The 20,269-nt window shown below is 41.8% G+C and overlaps 1 protein-coding gene across 4 annotated transcripts in view; it reads right to left on the bottom strand.

Annotated features, from left to right (window-relative positions):
• cdh8 (cadherin 8) overlaps positions 1-20,269 on the bottom strand; it is a 68,725-nt gene that overhangs the window by 8,190 nt on the left and 40,266 nt on the right. For all 4 annotated transcript variants that reach the window (XM_049717062.2, XM_049717063.2, XM_049717065.2 and 1 more), the window contains 5 exons: positions 13,220-13,339; positions 9,508-9,675; positions 9,256-9,443; positions 5,145-5,398; positions 84-220 (listed from right to left, as the gene is read on the bottom strand). In XM_049717062.2, coding sequence (XP_049573019.1) covers positions 84-220; positions 5,145-5,398; positions 9,256-9,443; positions 9,508-9,675; positions 13,220-13,339 — 867 coding nt within the window. The remainder of the gene's footprint in view (positions 1-83; positions 221-5,144; positions 5,399-9,255; positions 9,444-9,507; positions 9,676-13,219; positions 13,340-20,269) is intronic.

Raw genomic sequence — 20,269 nt, 5'->3', positions numbered from 1 at the left:
AGTTAAATGCAAACCAGCGAATGCAAATCAGATTTTGTGAACCATGGGGTCTCCTGAAGATGATTCCAGAAAACAGAACTTACGGACTTCCGTTGCAGTGACGGTGATGTTGTGCCACATGTCCGTCTCGCGGTCCAGTGGTTTGGCCAGCGTGATCTTGCCGTCATCAACGTTGATGTTGAACTGCCTTTCCAGGTCCGTGTGACGGTCAATAAAGTACCTGGAAAAAAAAAAAAAAAAAAAGACATTTGAGACCAAACGCAGCAGCATGGTTGAAGGAATTCCACACCACTGCCCAAGTGAAGTCATGGAAAATCATTAATTATCCCCTGTGGAATAATTACACAGGCAGCAGGGGACATTAAAGATTATTCAGGACAGAAAAAAGCCCCCACACCTTCCGCACCCTCGAGTCTGATCGAGCCGACACCCTCGCTCGCCCTGTTTAAAAGACCATTAGTGCTTGTTGTGTCAGGAAAACAGATGTGGTGGTGTTAACCTCATTTGGGATCTGTCAACAATCAATGATAGCTCCAAAAGAAGTGAAAATAAAGAAATGACGCCGGCCGCACGCTTGACAAATCCCGTGGCGAGGTGTCCATTCAGACTTTAAACGACCGTATACCGTTCCTGAACCTGTGAATTTTCCCTCAGTAGTTTTCTCTTGTGACTAGCCGTCTTTGGAAAGTCTTCAAAACAGTGCAAGAAAAAAAAAAAATCTGAAAAATTCACCGGCACCAGCAGCTTGCTTTGAAAGTGGACCGGCACATAAAAGGAAATTTTTCTTCCCTGTGAAATCGCGCTTTTTAGATGCAGGAAACCAGCGCGACACCAATTCTCAGGCCAAGGCAAAAACACTCATGCACACACACACACACATACACACACATGTAGCTGAAAAAGGACATTTTTCGTGTCACATATTTTGACCACCACGGACATCCCCGATGAGACAGAACATGAAAAACAGCTAATGTGCTAATCACACCGTTTGTAATTTTCCTCCATCATTCAATTTCCGACACAGATTGGTCGGCACAATAGTTACGAGCTAACCAAAAACATATAAAAAAAAATCAGTTGGCTTTACCTGATGTGGGGTGAGATTTTTAAGATTCATCACACGATTTCAATAGTTAATCATTTATAAGAATGTATAATTTAGAATGTATTTTTTTTCACAACAAGTATATTAGCCTTCAACCACAAAATCCAACCTTGAACCTCAAACCCGTGCTCAAACTATAATTTAAAACCCCAACCATAGATGGAAACTTAAATCCTTGAGTAAAACTCGACTTTAAAACCTTGACCCTTATTTGAAACCCAAACCCTCAACCTGTCCAGAAACCCAAACTCCTGACTAAACTCTTTCAACCCTAAATCGAGACCTTCACCTTTGAGTGCCAGCAAACTTTGATACCTTAATTCAAAACCCTAATTTGAAACCCTAATTTGAAACCGTGACAGCCAAGTGTGGACAGAGAATGAAATAAATAAAAGCAGTGGCCCAGATTCCAATTGTTGGAGAGACGTAGCGAGCCGTGACATTTCCATTTTTTTTCCAGATGAAATGGTGGAAACTCCTCGAGACGCCAGGCGAGGGGGGGAGACGTCCACCAGGACCTTGGAAAAAACTACACTCCCCCCTTCCTCCCCCTTTCCCCGGCCCCCCGCAAAAGCACTTTCAAGACGGGCCGACAGCAGCAAACCACTTGGGAGCGCAGCAGTTGCGGGAGAATCTCTTCTCCGGCTTCCTGACAGCCTCACGGCTGAGCGACGAGACGCTCAGCCTGAAACGTTCTGCCACCTGTCACTCAAACTGACAGCTCGCTGTGAGAAAGAATTAAAAGCAAATAAAAATATACAATTGAGACCAGATTTGCAATTTTTTTTTTTTCCAGAGTGTGATAACGTGAACCGCGAAGGTTTAACAGGATAAGCGTGACCTAGCTGGCTTCTTGGCGCTTTGTCATCGTGCAAAGGAACATTGTGACTCGGATTTCACGTGTTGTTTGTTTCACTCCTCGTTGCCGGAAAAAGTCTTAGTGGTGAATAACCCTCGCAAATCAACTGTCAATCAAAAGGTACAAACATCTTTATGTACCTTGTTACCTGCGCCAAGGAGCTGTTGTTTTTTTATTAGCAATTAGGTAAATGTTTCATAACAGAAGCATTTTCAATCTTTATGTATCGTGAAATTGTATTTAAAAACATCTAAATTTGTAATTTAATAATAACTCTTTTAATTATCTAAAATTAGACATGTTTAAAATATTGAATATAAAATGATTTGATTCTTTAAGATGAAATAAATTCAATTTAAGTATGACTTTTTTCTTTATTATTATTACTTTTATGATTTTATTAGTATTTATTTAAATTTAGAAATTAAATCACATTGCCAATCAAAATTTTGTATATTTGTTTTAATAAAATAAAATATGTAAATACATTGATTTTTGGGGGGGTGAGTCATAAATTTAAATCAAGATTTTATGTAATGAAATTAATGATAATTTATTGAAATAACTAAATACGGCAGTTTATAAATCTTTTAAAGTCAAAATCATCTTTGTTGCTTTGTTTTTTTTCTCTTGACGTCAACAACATCAAGTCTGATATTTCCGCTGTTGCCGATGAAGTCGCTTCTTGTGCAGCAGCTCATATTTTAAATAGCATACAAAGACGTTATATTACCCATGTAATAACTTTTCAACTCAGCGGGGGTCCCACAGGCGGCACGTCAGCTCCCGCTCTTAAATAAATATTCTGGCTTCTCTAAAGTCAAATAAAATCTTTTCAAAGCTTGTCACAGCAGCCATATTTACGAATGGAGCACAGTCATGGCTCAACCCTGCGAAATCGCGTCAGGCAGCTGGCGAGATGTCACGTTGCGTCTTATTTGTGATCACTCAGGTAGAAATAACGGAGCGGCGAGCGATGCAGGGTGGCGGAGGGATGGATTTCATGGAGTGCACCTGAAACGTTGTTTGGATGCATTAAGCCAGGCCGAGGGCATGTGAGCGCAAGTCCCCTTAGTGGCTTTTTTTGTCCTGGTGTTGCAACACTGAAAGCCTCTCCGAGGGTTTGAAGAGGTCGGTGTGGTGACGGCGGAAAGGAAAATGGCGTGCGGGGTGATCATCTACGCATCAATCACCATGCTGTGAGAAACATGTTGAATAACTTTGTTGTCAAAGTGATGCCGTAATGCAAAGCAAGCCGGGGTAGCTACCAAACAAAACACAAAAGAACATTGCTTTTCGCGCCGTCAAATTATCGTGATGTTTGTTGCCGTTCGATGACGTAAAGGTCGGATGAGCAAAACATGAGCGCCCAGACATGCCCGTGGATATATAGCCGATTTATATTCACCAAGGAAAAAGGCCTGGTTTGAAAAATATTTGAGTTGTATTGTTCACATTGAAAAAATATAGATTTTTGGGGGCTGAGTCATCTAAATTAAAAAAAAAAATGCAATTAATGACAAATTTTTCTATCAGTTTATTTATTAAAATAACTAAATAGGTCAGTTTTTAAATCAGCCTTGTTGCTAGGAATGTATACATTCATTCTGTCCAGTGAAAAACCAACATGGCCGCTAAGATGGCAGCCATTTTTGGAACCGACAAACAACCACTGCAAAAGGAGCAATTTGATTGGACGGGACACTATTTTCCAAAATCTCTCGCTTCCGTTATATTGAAGTTCCATTGTATCTTTGCCCTTGGAGATAAATATTCCTGCCAACTCTACCGCACAAACATAGGACTAATCTACGGATGTCAATCATGACGTCAATAGGCGGAACTCACGGCAAAATTATAATCCGTGGGCGTGGCTTGCAACAGGAAGTAGGAAATGGTGTACATTTACCCATTTTTTAATATTCCGAAATGTCATTTTGATAAATAACAACAATATAATAAAACAGAATTTAGTGTACAACAGAAAAATAGAACCCAAGAGACAAAAAAAAAAATCATTTTTGGCTCACCTGATTCCCGCTACTACCGCCGCTGATCATAAGTCATAATAGAATTCATTGCTTTGTGGCTTCTCTGCACATTAAGTGGAACAGCAAGTACTTATAATTGGAGCAGGCATAATACAGCCGAGGCTACAGTCGGCCCGTGTGAAGGAACAAAGATCTTAGGGGGCGCTACACAATGGTAAGAGCATACTTGGGACTCGATATGATTCCAGTGTGCTTAAAAGGAAAGTGTACATTATATAAAGTGTTTAGTGAGGTTAATGTAACCCTCGGAAGCTTTTATGTGGAGTTCCACAAAGAGATCATCGTCATGGTCGTAGCTGCGTTTTGAGAATAATGATGGGAATGTGAGTATGGATTGGGAAAATTGTTCCTGCTGAAGCTGTAAAGTCAGGCCGGCATCAACAAAATAGGCCAGACTGACCTGAAAGAGTTTTTCATTCTTTTTTTTTTTAACCAGGGGAGTAACATCCTGCAACCTCCATTTCTGGCTATCTCATCACTAAACATGAGGATGCCACCATGCATGCAGAAGAGCAAAAAAAGTGCAACGGCGTTTTCGCTCGAGCCAATCTACGAAAGGCGGCCAACCCGCCACGCAATTACAGTACACACAACCTGATGAGTGTCGGAAAAAGTCGCCATGGGAATTAATGAAATGCCACGGCGGATGGGAGAGCTGGAGAAATTGCCTGTGTAACCTATCGTCAAGGTGCCCTTGTCGTCGTCACGGGTGAAAAATTGCGGCAGCTTCGACTCATAATCTCCATTTTTTTTTGGTTGCCTTTTCTGACGTTTGAGAAAATGAGTGTGATTCTTAAGTAAAACCTACCGAAAGGTCAGGACAATGAAGACATTTAATTACCTCTGTGTCAAACTTTATTTTAATAATACAACTTGGAGCCTGTTCGCCTTTTGTGCTGCAAGGGAATATCGGGGTCATCATTTGGTTGTTCAGCGGAAAAGCTGACAGAGTGAAACAGAATTTCACCAAAATACACTAACAACTTGACTTACCAGTGCCCTGATGACTTTCTCAAGTTTGCAGTGGTTACTTGGTTGATTTTGAGACTTAAATAAACTTTGTGAAACTAGCGACATTTTCAGAAATAAAGTAACTCCCAACTGAAAAACTGAATAAACTCCTCACCTGACTTGACTGCTGCTTGAGTCCGGGTCCCTGGCACCCACCGTGCCGATGACGGTATTAACGGGTGCATTTTCATTGACCTCCAGCGTGTAGATTGGCTTGGAGAACACGGGCGGCTCGTCGGCGTCCTCCACGACAATCTTAACCGTTGCAGTATCTTTGAAGGGACCGCCAATGCCGCCACCGGGGTCTGACTGCACGTTGGTGGCCTCCACTTTGAGCGTGTACGTCCTCCGGCTTTCAAAATCTAATACCTGAAAGTAGACGAAATAGGAACTGTCACAATGTGATGTGCCTAAAAGTAACAATTTACAATTCACACAGTTATAAAATAAGCTAATGTTGTTAGCATTGCTCAGTCTATGCTTTGCTTTTGTTTCATTTTCTCATTGCTCTACGTCACCTATTGAATAAAATTGTGTCTTTTTTTGAAGTAACCAAGTTACCAAAGTCAATTATATCAGTTGTAGATAAACATCTAGAAATTACAAAAATTCATACGCATGCTAATGTTAGCTTAGCCTGCACAGTGTCTGCTTGACTATGACTTCACTGATTTTGACTAGGATTAGCCAAAAGTGGTGCCAAATGTTTTTTTGGGATAATAGTCACTTAAAATCAGTAAGTGATTATTGTTCTGTCAGCGAGCACACAATTGATTTACTTTTGCATCTGTCGGGCTTTGTCGTGATACTTTTCAGAAAATGATGCTTTGTCAGGCTGAGCAATTACCCTTGTATGAATCTTTTTATTTACGTTCTTGCTGACATCATATTATTAGCTGCCCGGCTAACACAAAATCAATAACGACAAGCACTCTGCGTAGGCTATCAAAAAATTCTCCAAAGGGCGTTTAAAACGTTTTGTCCAGGGCACGTTGACATGTGGGCAAGATTTTGCAGTCACCGTACTTGGCCTGCAGTGATTCTGTCACAGATGGTCGATCATAAATATGTAACCACCTTGTTTTAAATAAAGGATAAAAAGTTTTTGTTATAATTTAATTCATTCAATTATATATTATAAATATTATATATTAATTTATTAAATTATTTGTCAGTTTATTTTTATTTTCATATTGACCTATTAAAATTTTTTTGGGCTTCACTTTTTATTACTAATCATACATTGGGTGTTATATTGACCCAAACACAGTTCTGGTTTATCATTTTTGATGGCGGGTCACATGGAGAAAATTTTAGGTGCCCCTAAAACCTCTCTGAGGTTCGTTCCTCCACGGTCTGAGAAGCTATTTGGAGCACTTTCATCCTCCTCCATCTTTCTCTCCCTCTGATCCCTCCATATGTGGTGACAGACCCCCAGCCAGCGGATAACACTTTAATTCAAAGGTTAGCGACGGGAAAGAAGCCGGTGTGAGGCTGTGCATGGATGGTCAGATTGATTATATGGAAATAGAGAGGGGTGAGCTTTTGGAGACTTTTATTCACCCAACCAAATATTGCTTCCACCTTTCGAGTCGGCCTGGTAAAATATGGATGAAAACCAGTGGGAAAAAAAAAGCCAGTGTTATACTGCACTATGGCGAGGTAATCGTAAAGCGGAACGGTGACGTTCCGATTAGCGTCGGTTGAAATGAACTCAGTTTGTAATATAATGCGCGGTTTGTTTAAGTTGTGATTCGTCTTTGTGTCGTGTGTAATCGGTGGTTTCAGTTGGGATTAACGGATTTTTTAAATCGCGAAGTTCCAACCGGTGTTGTCATTTGTTCTTGTGCTTGAAATTAAAATGAACGCAATAAAAACCCCGAGCGACGGCTTCTGTTTTAGCTAGCGAGTGCACATCATACTTTTTAAAACAGAAGCTCTCAAGGACAGCATTAGCATGGTTTCTTGTGTGTTTTGACCTTCACTACTGTCGAGTGGAGGCATTAAAGTACTCAGCAGTAAATTCCAATACCATCCAAATAGCTTCAAACACACACATGGATGCGCACACACACAGTGGTTATAGAGCATTTATCCTGACTTGCTCTCAACAAAATGCTTCAGTGTCAGCGAACGGACAAGTGAGAGGATCTCATTTCGTGAGTTATGTATCGTAATAAAAGCCCGCAACCTGAAGCTAAATATGCTAAAAAAAAGTGTTGCAGCATGGCACCGTGTTGCGAACCTATTGAATAAAACTCAAAGGGAAAATTCAGCTTGCCTAAGGGCTCAGCTCGCCAACGTCGCGTGACCAAACCTAGCAAGCTGGTGAGCTGTGGCAGTCATTACCTAAGCCCTTAGACCACCGGTGTCAAAGTCAAGGCCCGGGGGCCAGATACGGCCCATCACATCATTTTAGGTAGCCCGTGAAGACAAATCAAATTCATGTCAGTACTAAAATTGCAATTTTTTACTAGTCTGATTTGAAAACACATGTTGGGAGGTGTTCCGGGCATGTCCCACAGGTAGGAGACCTCGGGGACGACCCAGGACGCGCTGGAGAGACTATGTCTCTCAGCTGGGATCCCCCGGGATGAGCTGGATGAAGTGGCTGGGGAGAGGGAAGTCTGGGAGTCCCTCCTAAAGCTGCTGCCCCGCGACCCGACCCCGGATAAGCGGAAGAAGATGGATGGATGGATGATTTGAAAACGAGATATTTGTCAATTTGTTTTGTATCTTATGATGGTCATAACGGCCCTTCGACGGAAACTATGGCCCCTCGACGGAAACTATGGCCCCTCGACGGAAACTATGGCCCTTCGACGGAAACTATGAAACTATGATAACACCCCTGGCCTTAGACTTTGTATTCGACTCCTATTTTAAGGTTCAAGACCCCCAATGGTGTCGACCCCATTTTGTTTGGTGTCGATAGTATTCACAGTCTGGTAAAACATCATCTTTGAAGTAATGGAGTCAACATGTGCTCAGTCACAAAGAAACAACAGAGAAATTTTGAGTGAGGTCGAACACTCCGCCGCCCCCGCCTGCCCTCGTGTCATTTCCAGTCGCGGCATCACATCCGGATGGACTGACTGAGCATGAAGAGACTTCAAAGTTCAGCGCAGGCTGCAGGGGTGAAAGCTCAGCTAACATCCTTCTAAAGGCCCTGAGGGTGAAGCGCTAAAATATTTTTGAAGTATCAAAAAGCAAATAAGCCTCTCCAAATCAGCACTCCGATTTAACCCAGTCGGTTGAAGACCGACTCCAACCCCAAAAGGTTTGATCGATAACTGCTAACCTCGCAGCAAAAGTGTTTTTTAACAACTGCTAGATGTTAAAGACCGGATGGGATGAGTCAGCGGGAGTCTTTTTGGTTTATCACCAAGCTCCTTCACCGGACCAGAAGAACTGAACTCCCGCAGAAGCTGACTTCCACTCGCATCAGCGTCATGGCTTCCTCTTCCTCCCCTGAGGGCCCGACAAGTGTGTTCAAACTTCAGAATATGGACTAAGACCACGTTGATTCAAATTGCATAAGGCCTTCGGAAGTAATCGCTAACTTCCTGTGTCTTCTCAGGCAATAAAAACATCTAAATGTTCCTGTAGTGTTTATTTAAACAATTTATTCTTGTGATGTTGATGAAAATGCGACTAAATTTTACAAGTGACTTATATAACAGCCTTCATCCAAGTGGCATTTTCAAAATTAAACACCGTCCGCCCACTCGTCTGACTAACGCGGCAGCTGCTCTCGTCGTTACACAAAAGATTCACCATCTCGTGATCGCAATTGTTACTGAGGCCGGAAAGAAAACTTAAGTTTCAACTTCTACTGCAGTATAGGCTCGGAGCCTTGAAACGGAAGTTTCCTATTTGTGTTTTTACAAAAGACTCGACAAACAAGACAATTGTGAACCTCCCACTCAGACGAGAAGTTGCCCTAAAACAGACAAACATACTTGTGACATTTGCTTTGTCAACATTTGGCGCTTTTTATGACTGATGTTCTTTGTGGTCCCGGCGGACTGCCTGAGTTGTTTTTGCGTTGCACACCTCCTACACGTTGCGCTCGTCATTGTTCGTACTCAGAACTAAAGCGCCACCGCACGTCCTTGGGCTAATGTGGATTCACGTCACAGCAAATATAAAGAATAAAAACTGTGGTTTGTTTGCTTTGTCTAATTTCTACAGCAGCCCCGGTAGGAAGGAAGCAAAAATATTACCTTTTTGAGTCGCAGGATGCCTTCTTGGGTTTGCGGGTCGATGACGATTTCAAATACGCCTTGCTCGTCACCGTCGATGATGTCGTAGGTGGATTTGGCATTTTCGCCCATGTCCCGGTCGTTGGCCTTTACTTTGCCTCCCGTTTGCCCGATGGGAAGGTTTTCCGGAATCACAAACTCATATAAATCTGTCAAAAAGCCCAAAATTGATTAAAAATTGATGCTGAGATTTTGTCATTTTGAGATGCTCACTTTTTGAAAACTTAGGTGGATTGTCGTTGATGTCGGTGAGGGTGATGGTGACGGTGGTGGTCCCGGATAAGCCGCCCATGTGACCGCCCATGTCCTTGGCCTGGATGACCACCAGGTACTCCTCTCGCATTTCTCGATCCATCCCGTGGAGAGCAATTTTGATGGTGGCTGGAAAAAAAAAAAAAAGACCAATTAGAATTCCAACATCTGCTGAGAAAATGTTCTAACCTTCACAGCCCACCTTACTTGACGTGCATTTTTTCAGAACCACTACTTTTTTGCAAAACGAGGTGACGAATTCCCTGGAGGGATACGTATACATTTATTTTCTTCGCTTAGCATACAAAAAAAAATATCAGCTGCTTGTTTTGTGCAGTCTGCCATCATTTGTATTCGGATTGAGTGCAAATGATGCTGTTTGTGTCGTGTATAATCTGAGCTACTGTATGCAGAATTGGACCTTATTGACTGTGCCACAAGCGTGGAATATAAAAAGGGGCTCAACGGCGGCATCCCTGGATAATCCACTCAGAGAAACAGAGAGCCGCAAGATCATCAAATGAATATCAAACTCGGGGCTTTTTTTTTTTTTTTGTTTGGCACGACACCCCGTAAAGCTTCCATTCGACGCCCCACAAAATGCGATTAGGCCAAAAAAACGACATTGCATTTTGTATTCTGGAGGCTTGCTGTCCGCAGAGATGGAGAACCAGTAGGGGTCAGATTTTTTTTTTTTTTTTGGGGAGGTCACGGGCAGAGGTGAAAGTAGATCACATTTGTGCAAGTCTTAACCTTCGAGTTTCAAGCATGGCGGGAAAAATCAGGGAAAGTCAGGTTGAGGAGTCGATGTAAAATTTCAAGCAAGTAGAAAAGTCATTTGTCAGTTCTACAATCTACAACACAGGTGTCAAAGTCACGGCCCGGGGGCCAGATACGGCCCGTCACATCATTTTAGGTGGCCCATGAATACAAATTGTGCATCGAATTTATGTCAATTTCAAAATTTCAAATTAATTTCACTTTAGAAGAATAGAGATATTGTTAGTAATTTTTATTTCCATTCATTTTTTAAATAATTTTTATTTTTTGAATATTTGATTTGATTTCAATATTTCATTTTTAAATATTTGAACAGTTTTATTAGTCTCTGTTTTGAAAACTGAGATGTTTATTTTAGTGGCCCTTTGAAGCAAACTATGACTATTATGCGGCCCGCGACAAAAATAAGTTTGACACCCCTGATCTACAATCATATTTAGTCAAAGTCAAAGTCAGCTTTATTGTCAATTATATAGTCACTAATATGCAATCAGTACACCATTTTAAAAGGCACATATATATGAGGTGCACCATCTACCCGTCATGTGATGCACCAGGAAAGGTCTGAAGGACAAAAAATGTATAAGGGAGAACTTGAATATTCCATAAATATTCCATTACAAGCCATTATATTCGTTTTATTTCAGATCAAATATTCCAAAGTACTTTTAACTCCTTGTTCTTGCCTGAGGAAAGTTGTGTGTGTGTGTGTGCGGTGAAACAATGTGTGCGGAACTCGCATCTGATTTGAAGGTAGGCCATGTCAGGCAACAAGCAACAAACAAATCCAAAAATAAGACGACGGCACTTCAGTGACTGGCGCGCTCCTCATCTCTGAAGTTGATCATGGTTGATTATTCAAATTAATTCCTAATCACTCAAAAATGGGAGGATAGACAAACACTCATTTCCATAGTTGATTCCCCCCCCAACCCACCCAACCACCTAGCGGAGTGATAAAGTGGGCCTCTATGTTTATTTATTGATTTATTCATCCGCAGCTTTTCATTCCAAAGTGTCAAACACTCCTTAATCATCGCTTACCGTTTTTATTTTTCATTAAGATTCATTAAAACATCTGCCGTACGTGAACGAGCCATCTGCATTCGCGCGGCTAGCACGGAATGCTAATGCCGCGCGCTATTGTGGATGATCTCTTCCCCGACTGCAGGTGCTGTGAGACCGCGGCGATGGCGAGCACAAGGCCGGGTCCGCTTAGGACCGAGTGTTCCGACTAATTATGCACATAAATATTCTCGTCCTCGCCGTCTCACTCTCTTTTTCCCCGACTTGTTTACGTCTCATGTGTTATTAATATAATTCATGTAATCTTGTCCTTTATAGTCACGTATTAGAATGTCATCTTGAAAAGCAAGTCTAGAAAAAAATATTTCAAGCTTCCTATTAGATTTTGGCTCTTACCAAGTAAAAAACGGGTTAGGGTTAGGGTTACAGGGTTTCTTTCAAATGCAGTTTTGAAAGAAACAGATCCAAGTAGCTGGAATGTGTTTGATAATTCAACGACGGTTCTCGAGTCTTTCTGCCTCATAACGGCAACGAGGTCATTATTATTATTCTTATCATCAATATGAATTCATAACCATGCGACCGTGATGCATTAAGGTCGGCCGGGCCGGCAGATCGGCTCCTGCTTACGAATCTCGCAATTATGTAGATTTAATAAGGGCTTTGATGCCGCTCATTGTCCGAGCACGCAATATATCACAGATGATCGCTTGACCTGGCTAAATCCCCTCGCAAACAACGACGGAGAAAAGCGCCGATGTGTCCCGCTGATATCCAGGCCGCCCGCCTTTTGTCCTCATCTATTCAGCGGCGGCGGCGGCGGCCATTATACGGTTTTGCAATCACATGTGCGGCAAGCTGATAATACTTTCCATTTGTGCCGTCATTAACTTTTGAAGCCGGGGCGAAAGATCCCCGGTGAAGATCGCCAACGTGGCTTCATTAAAAATCATCTAAGGCCACTGACACGACCGCCGCATGTTTCTTCCTTATTCAACCTAATTACTCTTTTCGGGGTTTTAGTCAAAGCTTTACTGTCAAAATGAGAGGGCGAGGAAGCCAATTATCAACCGTCAAGTCCAAAAACCACGTTCACATTAAGACTTTTATTTTCCTGCATCTTTACAGATATGAAAATATTGTGGATCAATAAAATTGCCGCCGGGAGTTTTACAAAACTTCCAGTTTAATTGGAACACAGGTGCTTGCTAAAATTTGGTGACTTTTCACGTATGATGAGACCCACAAAATGGTGATTAGTTCGTTGTAATAATTACAGAGATTACAAGAGGACCTTGGAATCACCAAGTGCCCTTGCCGTAAATATAAAATATAATATATCTCCCTACCTGACCTCGGCTGACATTGTGAGCCGGTTTATCTACGTGTCAGCGGCTAATGAAAAGGGCACAATGTTTAAATACTAAAAGAGTTCTTGGCCTATTGAAATAATCCAATAAGATGTTATCTCCACCTCCCGTTGAAGCCTATCTCACTGGCATTGTGGCCCGTTGTGGGCGTGGCGGTGTTCATTCACTCACCGTTTTGTCCGACACCGTGTCGACTCGGAAGCGGTGAAAAGGATTGGCGCGCCGTATTAACAACCGCGATTAAATTTAATGAGCCATCTTGCGGGGATCAGATCGAGGAGCAAACAATAGCAAGGAGCACAAAAAGAAGCTTTTGTCGGCCCAGGTGCTTGTAAGCATTTAGCACGAGGGAGTTTTTTGGCATGTAACAAATTAGAAATAATAAGGAAGTAGATTTTTACGGCCATTTTTTGTGTACACACATTTCAGAGTACTGCTAGCTAAACGTGATTTTGTGCTTGAATGATTTATTGTCAATGAGGAAATAAAAAAATCACCTGAGTTGGGGTCCACGGAGAAATAGGGCTGCCCCTCCAGGATGCTGTAGACTAGCTTGGCGCTGTTTCCGTAAACCGGGTCGTCGGCATCGGTGGCGGTCACCTGGGTCACCGGGGTACCTGCCGAGAAAGAGCGGAGCGTAAATCGTTTCGTGTATATTCTTTCTTGGTGGTAGATCAAATGAAATCAAATTCAAACAATCCTTCTCAATTTAAGTTTGGATCGTTTCCAGGACTCGTACTTTGAAGAAGTCTGAGTAGGGAATCGACCCAAAAGAGCCACAATCCGAGCAGATGGGTGATGCTAAACTCATTTGTCGCTATTATATACTTACATTCCGCCTGTGTGTGTGTTTTTCTGGCATTAAAGTGTCATTCTGAAATTGTGACACGGCCCCCACTTGAGACTCCTCGTGACAAGCGTTAAGCCTTACTGAGCATTCTGCGTTGATTAGCTGTCTCCTGCTAGCTTCCAGCTAACCTGATGGATGCAGGGCGTATTTATAGACACAAGGCAGAAGAGGTAATTAGTCAACTGAAAGCTATGTTCCGCTCATTTTTGTGTCTGATTTTTAATAACTGTCCATTTTTGAACATGTTGGCTCACCTGAATAAAAAAATAAGAGTGTGAAAATGCTATTCAGACGTGCAACCTTCACACCTCTAATGTAGCCGGAGCCTCCTGGGAAAATTTCCAAATAGATTAGCCACGACCATTCAATCGGTGTATTGAAAAACAGACTACTGAGGAGTTATTAGTGAAATTTAACCGGTTCGGGTTTATCCATGGTGAGTGATGCCCTCGTAAGTCCCCGTGCAGGAGCGAAAAAAAAAACAACAACAACACAGACAAGCTGGCTAGAAGCTTCAAACAGGAATGGAAATGGTGCCTGTGAAGGATGTTTAAAAGGTGGGCTGGCTACAAACGCCGGGCGGTCCCTTGTCGTCACACGACAGAATTTATTTTGGCCTCGGATGTGGCAATTCAACCCTTCCAAAAACATGAAAAAAAAAAGAATGCACCAGATGTGATAGGAAAATACCAAAAAAAAATCCTGCAAAGTTCAATGCAGTCTGGCTAACAGTCTGATGTCTGTGCTGTGAAGTCCAAGACAGGGTTTACAATAAATGGGTTTCCGGTTGGTTCTGACTGGAATATAGAATTCTTACTACCCCCCGAGGCAGCATGGTCGGACCGGGCATAACAACGAGACCTTAGAGGAAAGGCAAGCCACATTGCAGTGGAAGAAAACACGGCGATTGGAAGGGCGGCCATTTTACGGCTGCCGAGAGCCATTGTCGTCGTCTTGGGCCGATGATTTCACAACGCGAGGGTGGTCATCCGAGACACGGTCGCTGCACTAAATCACAGTCCTGAAGATTTATACTTGCCGGCCGTCTGTTACACCTCCCGTGGTGATTACGTTGTAGACAAACGAGTTGTTGTTTGCCTCGTAAGCACACACACATACAAAATGGCCACTTTTAGCCTAAAACACAAACTATTAAGTAAATATTCAGTTTCTTTTGTATTATTTTGACAGTTAAGCAGCACATACGATCATTAAAATCGGTCCACTTGTGTGTCCGTACGGAGGAACAAATTAGATCCTGTGTTTGCCAATTGTCAAATGAATAACAGGAAAGACAGCCAAGGAAATTGCACCTTCTCCCGGAGATGCCACGTCTTATCTTTGCTCAAGTTAAATTACTGCCACTCGAGCGAGAGAAGGCAGCCAGACACACACACATGCACACTCCTAATTATGAAAAGTACCTTCGTCCTTCTAAAAGGTGTCTGACTATTGCAAACAGGCTTTATAAATCCCGAAGTGGGGGGACATCGAGGGTGTGGTGGTTCATAAAAAACACTGCAAGCGACGAGGCATGAAATAGCTCCATCTTTCTTTCTGCACCACCCCATTCCTGGATTTAAAAAAGTGACGGATTAGAACACCATTGTTTTTTTTTTTTTGGTTCTGTTTCAAATCAGCAGATTAGCTTTTCCCAAAACATCCTGGCATGCTGATAGATGTTGGACCCTAGCGAATGTTCGCCGCTGGAGAAGAGACGTTTTCCCCGCCTTGACATTGTGGAGATTACCATGCAGGCTTCAAACTTCTGCCGGTGTGGAGAAGGCCGGAAAAAAACATGGGGGGGAGGGGTGATGGGGATTATCCGTTTTAAAAGCCCACAATGGAGAATGTAATATGCCAGAATGAGCGAGTATAATGACTCGCGGGCGCGTAGATAAATACGAGCTCGTACGATATCGGCTAGTGAATATGTAGTGCGCTTTGTTTCCACGTTTACACTCTAACGACCAATGAAGTGAAGGACGAAATATGGGTGTGCGTATGTGCTTCCGCGGGAATAAATGGATTGGAATGGAAAGCGGTGGGGAAGAATTGACGGCGAAATGATGTGGAAAAGAAACGTGGTGAAGAACTATAATCGTTTTTCATGGTAGGGAGAAACGTCAAGCTGAGAAATTTCGGAAACTTTTTCAAATCTCAATCAATCTTTGAGTCATTACTACACGTGCATATTCTTTGATTTCATCGTAACTCTGACTTGGTGTGGTCTCGATTGAAAATGAATCGCTTTCGCAATTTGGAGTTTTTTTGCAGCTTCCAACAAGTTTTACCCCACGAAAAAAATCTCCAAAATTTAAGTGAAGTAGAAAAAAATTATATAAATAAATAAATAAAAACAGATAAAAATATATAAATAAATAAATTATTTTTACCCCACAAAAAAAACAGTCTGTCCAAAATAAAATGATTTTTGCTCCCGGTAGTTTTGAATATGCTGTGGCCGCCAAGTTCAAGCTTTTTCTAATGTCCCCTGCACTTTAAATCTTTTCTGCCTCAAAATGTTTAACTCCACACCCAGTCAATATGTTGGCTAATGCAACTTGATTTAGGTTGGCGAACAAAGGCACACCTCAATTGTTCGTCTAATGACCTGTCAAGTTAACAAATACTGGACTCGCCTCCCCGGAGCCACCCCTGCCTTCTGCTTTTACTTTCCATCCCGTCTTCAATCATGCCAGCCGCACTTGGTTCTGGCCATATTTTATTCTGAGAAATATATTTTACGATAAACCATCAGTTGTTTGTGCAAAAAAAAAAATAATAATATTTATTAATATTATTTTATTTTTGAGAGACAATCTAGTTTTAGAGCGGACAGACAAACGGACAGATGGACGGACGGATAAAATTATTTTGTGGTATCCAATATGCTTTTTTTTTTTTTGTAAACATCAACATTTTATCTGGCCGAATAAAGCTATCTGCCTAAAAATCAAAGACGACTGAGTACTAACATATTTTTCGTATACATCCAAGACAACTTACGGTAGTCTTTGAAGAACATTAAAATCAAAGACACTTTAATGAAACATCAAAAATGATTTATTAATAGCATGAAAGTTTTTTGTAAGAATTAAGCCAAGCAGCAAAAACAATACCGCTTTCAACAAACCTTGTATCTTTTATCGAAAAATCAAAGACACGTTGGTTATTGATGAATTGAGCATAGCAGCACCGTGAAAATTGAATTTTTGATGACCTGAGCGTATTTAATTTCATAACATCAGCTACAATTTAGTTTCATACCAACGCCGGCGTACATGTTTTGCATAAACACGGTCAAGTCTTAGATGAAACACGACTGGACGAGTTCATATTGCGTTGCCTCGCACATCCAAAATCTTACAAAACAGCAACACAACCTGCAGATGTTTTGCTCAAGCGTTTTTCACCACAGGGGAGGATTTCCAGTGAAAAAAATAAATTTTTTAAAGGCCTGCCAGCTGGATGACAAAAGTATGCAAATGAGTTACCTGCTACGAGTAAACACTCGTGATATTTCTCTTTGTGTACAAGTGAGCCTCAGCCGGCCACCTTGGTGGCGCACAACTGGAGCACACGTGCTCACTTTCTGCCTATCTTTATTCATGCCGGTCTCGGCGCTAGCCCTCTTTGTGTCCCCCTGGGGCGTGCAGCCAGTCAGACATAAACACTATTGTTTTAGCAGGGCTCGCGCTCTCAGCAGGACGCCGTTAGCCCCCCCGATATTCTCTTCTCCCCTTGTCCTCCTCGCCTCGGCAAAATCCCTCTGCATGGCTCACTGCCCGCATCCATATGAATGCCGAGCGGCTGGCGGCTGCCCTTCACGCTTGCGCACCACGTCACCCAACCGCCCCGTTTTTGTGGACGAGTTGTGCAAAAAAAAATGGTGTCACCATTCCGATGAGTTGCGATGTCTAAGCATCTTCTAGTTTCATCAACACCAAATATAATTTCAATGACAATTCATGTCAGTGTTGTATCCACGCAGCTGACAAAAGGTCCTTCGCAGAGTCGTAAAAAAATATGGTATATGGAAAGTCAATATTCTCTTGGCAAATAATAAATGGCTGTTGCAAAAATCAATGGAGTTTGCTTATTGCCTAAAAAGTTGCTCTTTACGACCGATCGATCAAAGTAGACGACAACTATTTAAACAAACGGACTGAAGAAATGTTAGCATTGTGTATTGTTGATATAAAGCCAGGCAGTAATTTCGGTGTCGTATTTTCAACTTTTGACGAGTGAGAAGAAGTGAGGCCATCTGGGAATTGTCGAACAAGCTGCTCAAAAAATCTTCCTGACCTTGGCCGGCATCGGTCATCCTTGAAGGAAATAAGCAGACGTTACCGATGACGCTTCGGCTAATGCGTTTTGCCCCAAATGAGTTGCGATGTTCTTCTGCCGCCTTTGCGCGTCACATCTCCAATTTATGCCCCTCGCCGCTTCCAGGAAGATTCCTATTGATTTCCTATCTCACAGAGTAAATAGGAAGTGCGAGGCCCATTATTTCTCAGCCGGACTGGCTCGCACATGTCTTTATTCAACGAAAAATCCCGCGGCCCAACAAATGTGATCCCGAGGCACGGACATATCGCTGTATAATAACGCTATGACTAATGCGATTAAACTCGGCGTGAGCATATAAGCGTAATTACAAACAGTGGTCCTGTAGGCCAAACAGACAGAGAGGTTGCTTTTATTGAACTAAGCCGAAATGTATTGATGGTATGATGCAGCTGGAAATATGTATGCAGGGATGGGGAATCCGGATCCAGAAAGTTAAAATCGTACCACAGTTTGGATTTAGTCGGATTTGCTTCAAAGGTGCGCTGACTGACATGACAGGTAAACGAGGGCAACTTTGGTTAAAGCCAAATTGTGGCATGGTTTTATCTTATCCATATTTTTGGCCATTTTAGTACTACTGTATTTTCCGGACTATAAGATGCACCTAAAAACCTAAAATTTTCTCAATAGTGCTTCCTTATAGTCCGGTGCGCCTTATATATGGACCAAATTCCTAAATGTAAACTGGCCCGAAGCATTGTGTCATGAAATCAATCATAAGTGGCCCGCTGAAGACTATGAATCATGAATCAAAAAGACTATGGATCATTATTTTGAGATTATAAAGTAATTTGTTGCGTCTGACATGATGCATTAATGGTGCGCCTTATAGTCCAGTGCGCCTTATATAAGGACAAAGTTTTAAAAGGGGCCATTCATTGAAGGTGCGCCTTATAGTCCGGTGCGCCTTATAGTCCGAAAAATACGGTATACATACACATACTCAAATATACATGTATAGTTGGACAGTTGCGTGAATGGGTTTTGTTCAAAACTCAACACTTGAAAATGAAATTTTTAGGGTTATATAACATACTCGAATAAGGAGCACGTCCATGTGATATTCATAGTTTCTAAAAGATCCTTTCATGATTAAAGCACTCAAAAAGAGAAAATGAATGCGGCAATTTTGATTTTGAATACAGATGCCCTCTGCTAATCAAGGATAAAATAATGCATTTTAGATTAAGTGGAAGCTCTGTCTGCTTGCAGTGTCTCGGAAAAATGTCTACACTTGATCCTCGCTTGTGCTTTTATTTTAACCAAAAACGTTTGTACTAGATTAGTAAAAATCTTTTTTTTTTTTTTACTTGGCCAAAAAAGGTACCCAAATGACTTTTGGGTTCATGAAAATGGTGTACATTTGATCTATCAAAAATGAAAATGGTTTGGATTTTGGGTAGAACAATTTTCAATGTGTACATAGTTATTGATATTTTTGGAAAAAAAATAAATCACAGTTAATCCGAATCCTTCACAGTTATCATTTTTTAACTTAGAAAGACGGCAAATGGAATTTTTTTGTTTTTTTAAGACAGCAGGCCAGTGCTTATACGGCAGCACCGAGTAGCTGATTGCGTATTGATTACATGAACACCAGTGTCACTCTCTCAGCTGTCAGTAGACGAAAAGGAGGATGATGATGATCAGACAGAATGACAGCCTTCATCTTTTCAGTGACTATTTTTAGAGTAGAATGCCAATTTGGTTAAAAATATACATGGAGATTGAATTTGTTTATCCTCATTCATTTACGTGAACATCCAATTGGCAATTAAGACGATGTGACAAACTTGGCCTATAGTGTCACCAATTTAGGTCATCCATCTGTCCATCCAACCAAAAAGAATATTACCTACTTGATCATGCATCCATCCACTCGTACTAAAAACCGTCTCCATTTTCTCATCAGTCCTCACTACAGCACTAATGCCAAAAACGAAGCTGCTCATAATTTGACAATGGTGACACGGGCCAAAGGATTGTGGCCCTGGTGAAAAAAAAATAAAACATCTTCTAAGATGAGATATGCTTGTCAGCGTCCCAGAAATTGCTCCCAAGAGCCAATGATGGATAAGGGACGCCACGCTTGTGAAGAGGAAGGGGACCGTCACACTTAACACTGACATTGTTTTTGTTGTAGTGCAATTACGAGTCTTTTATAAGACAAAGGATGAGGAAGAGGAGGATGATGATGATGAGAGTGGGGGGGGGGGGGTGATGACGGTGTTTCTCGCTTTTTCATGTCCTTGTCTGTTTCTGACATCCGCTTCTGTAGGAGTCGACGGAAGCAGGAACAAAATAATTAGGCGGGTTCTTTGTTGCCATGACACGCCACCGCTTC

This window comes from Syngnathus scovelli, chromosome 4 (genome assembly GCF_024217435.2).
Source record: "Syngnathus scovelli strain Florida chromosome 4, RoL_Ssco_1.2, whole genome shotgun sequence".
In the NCBI taxonomy this organism is placed as follows: domain Eukaryota; kingdom Metazoa; phylum Chordata; class Actinopteri; order Syngnathiformes; family Syngnathidae; genus Syngnathus; species Syngnathus scovelli.
This window is presented reverse-complemented; position numbering and strand designations above follow the sequence as displayed.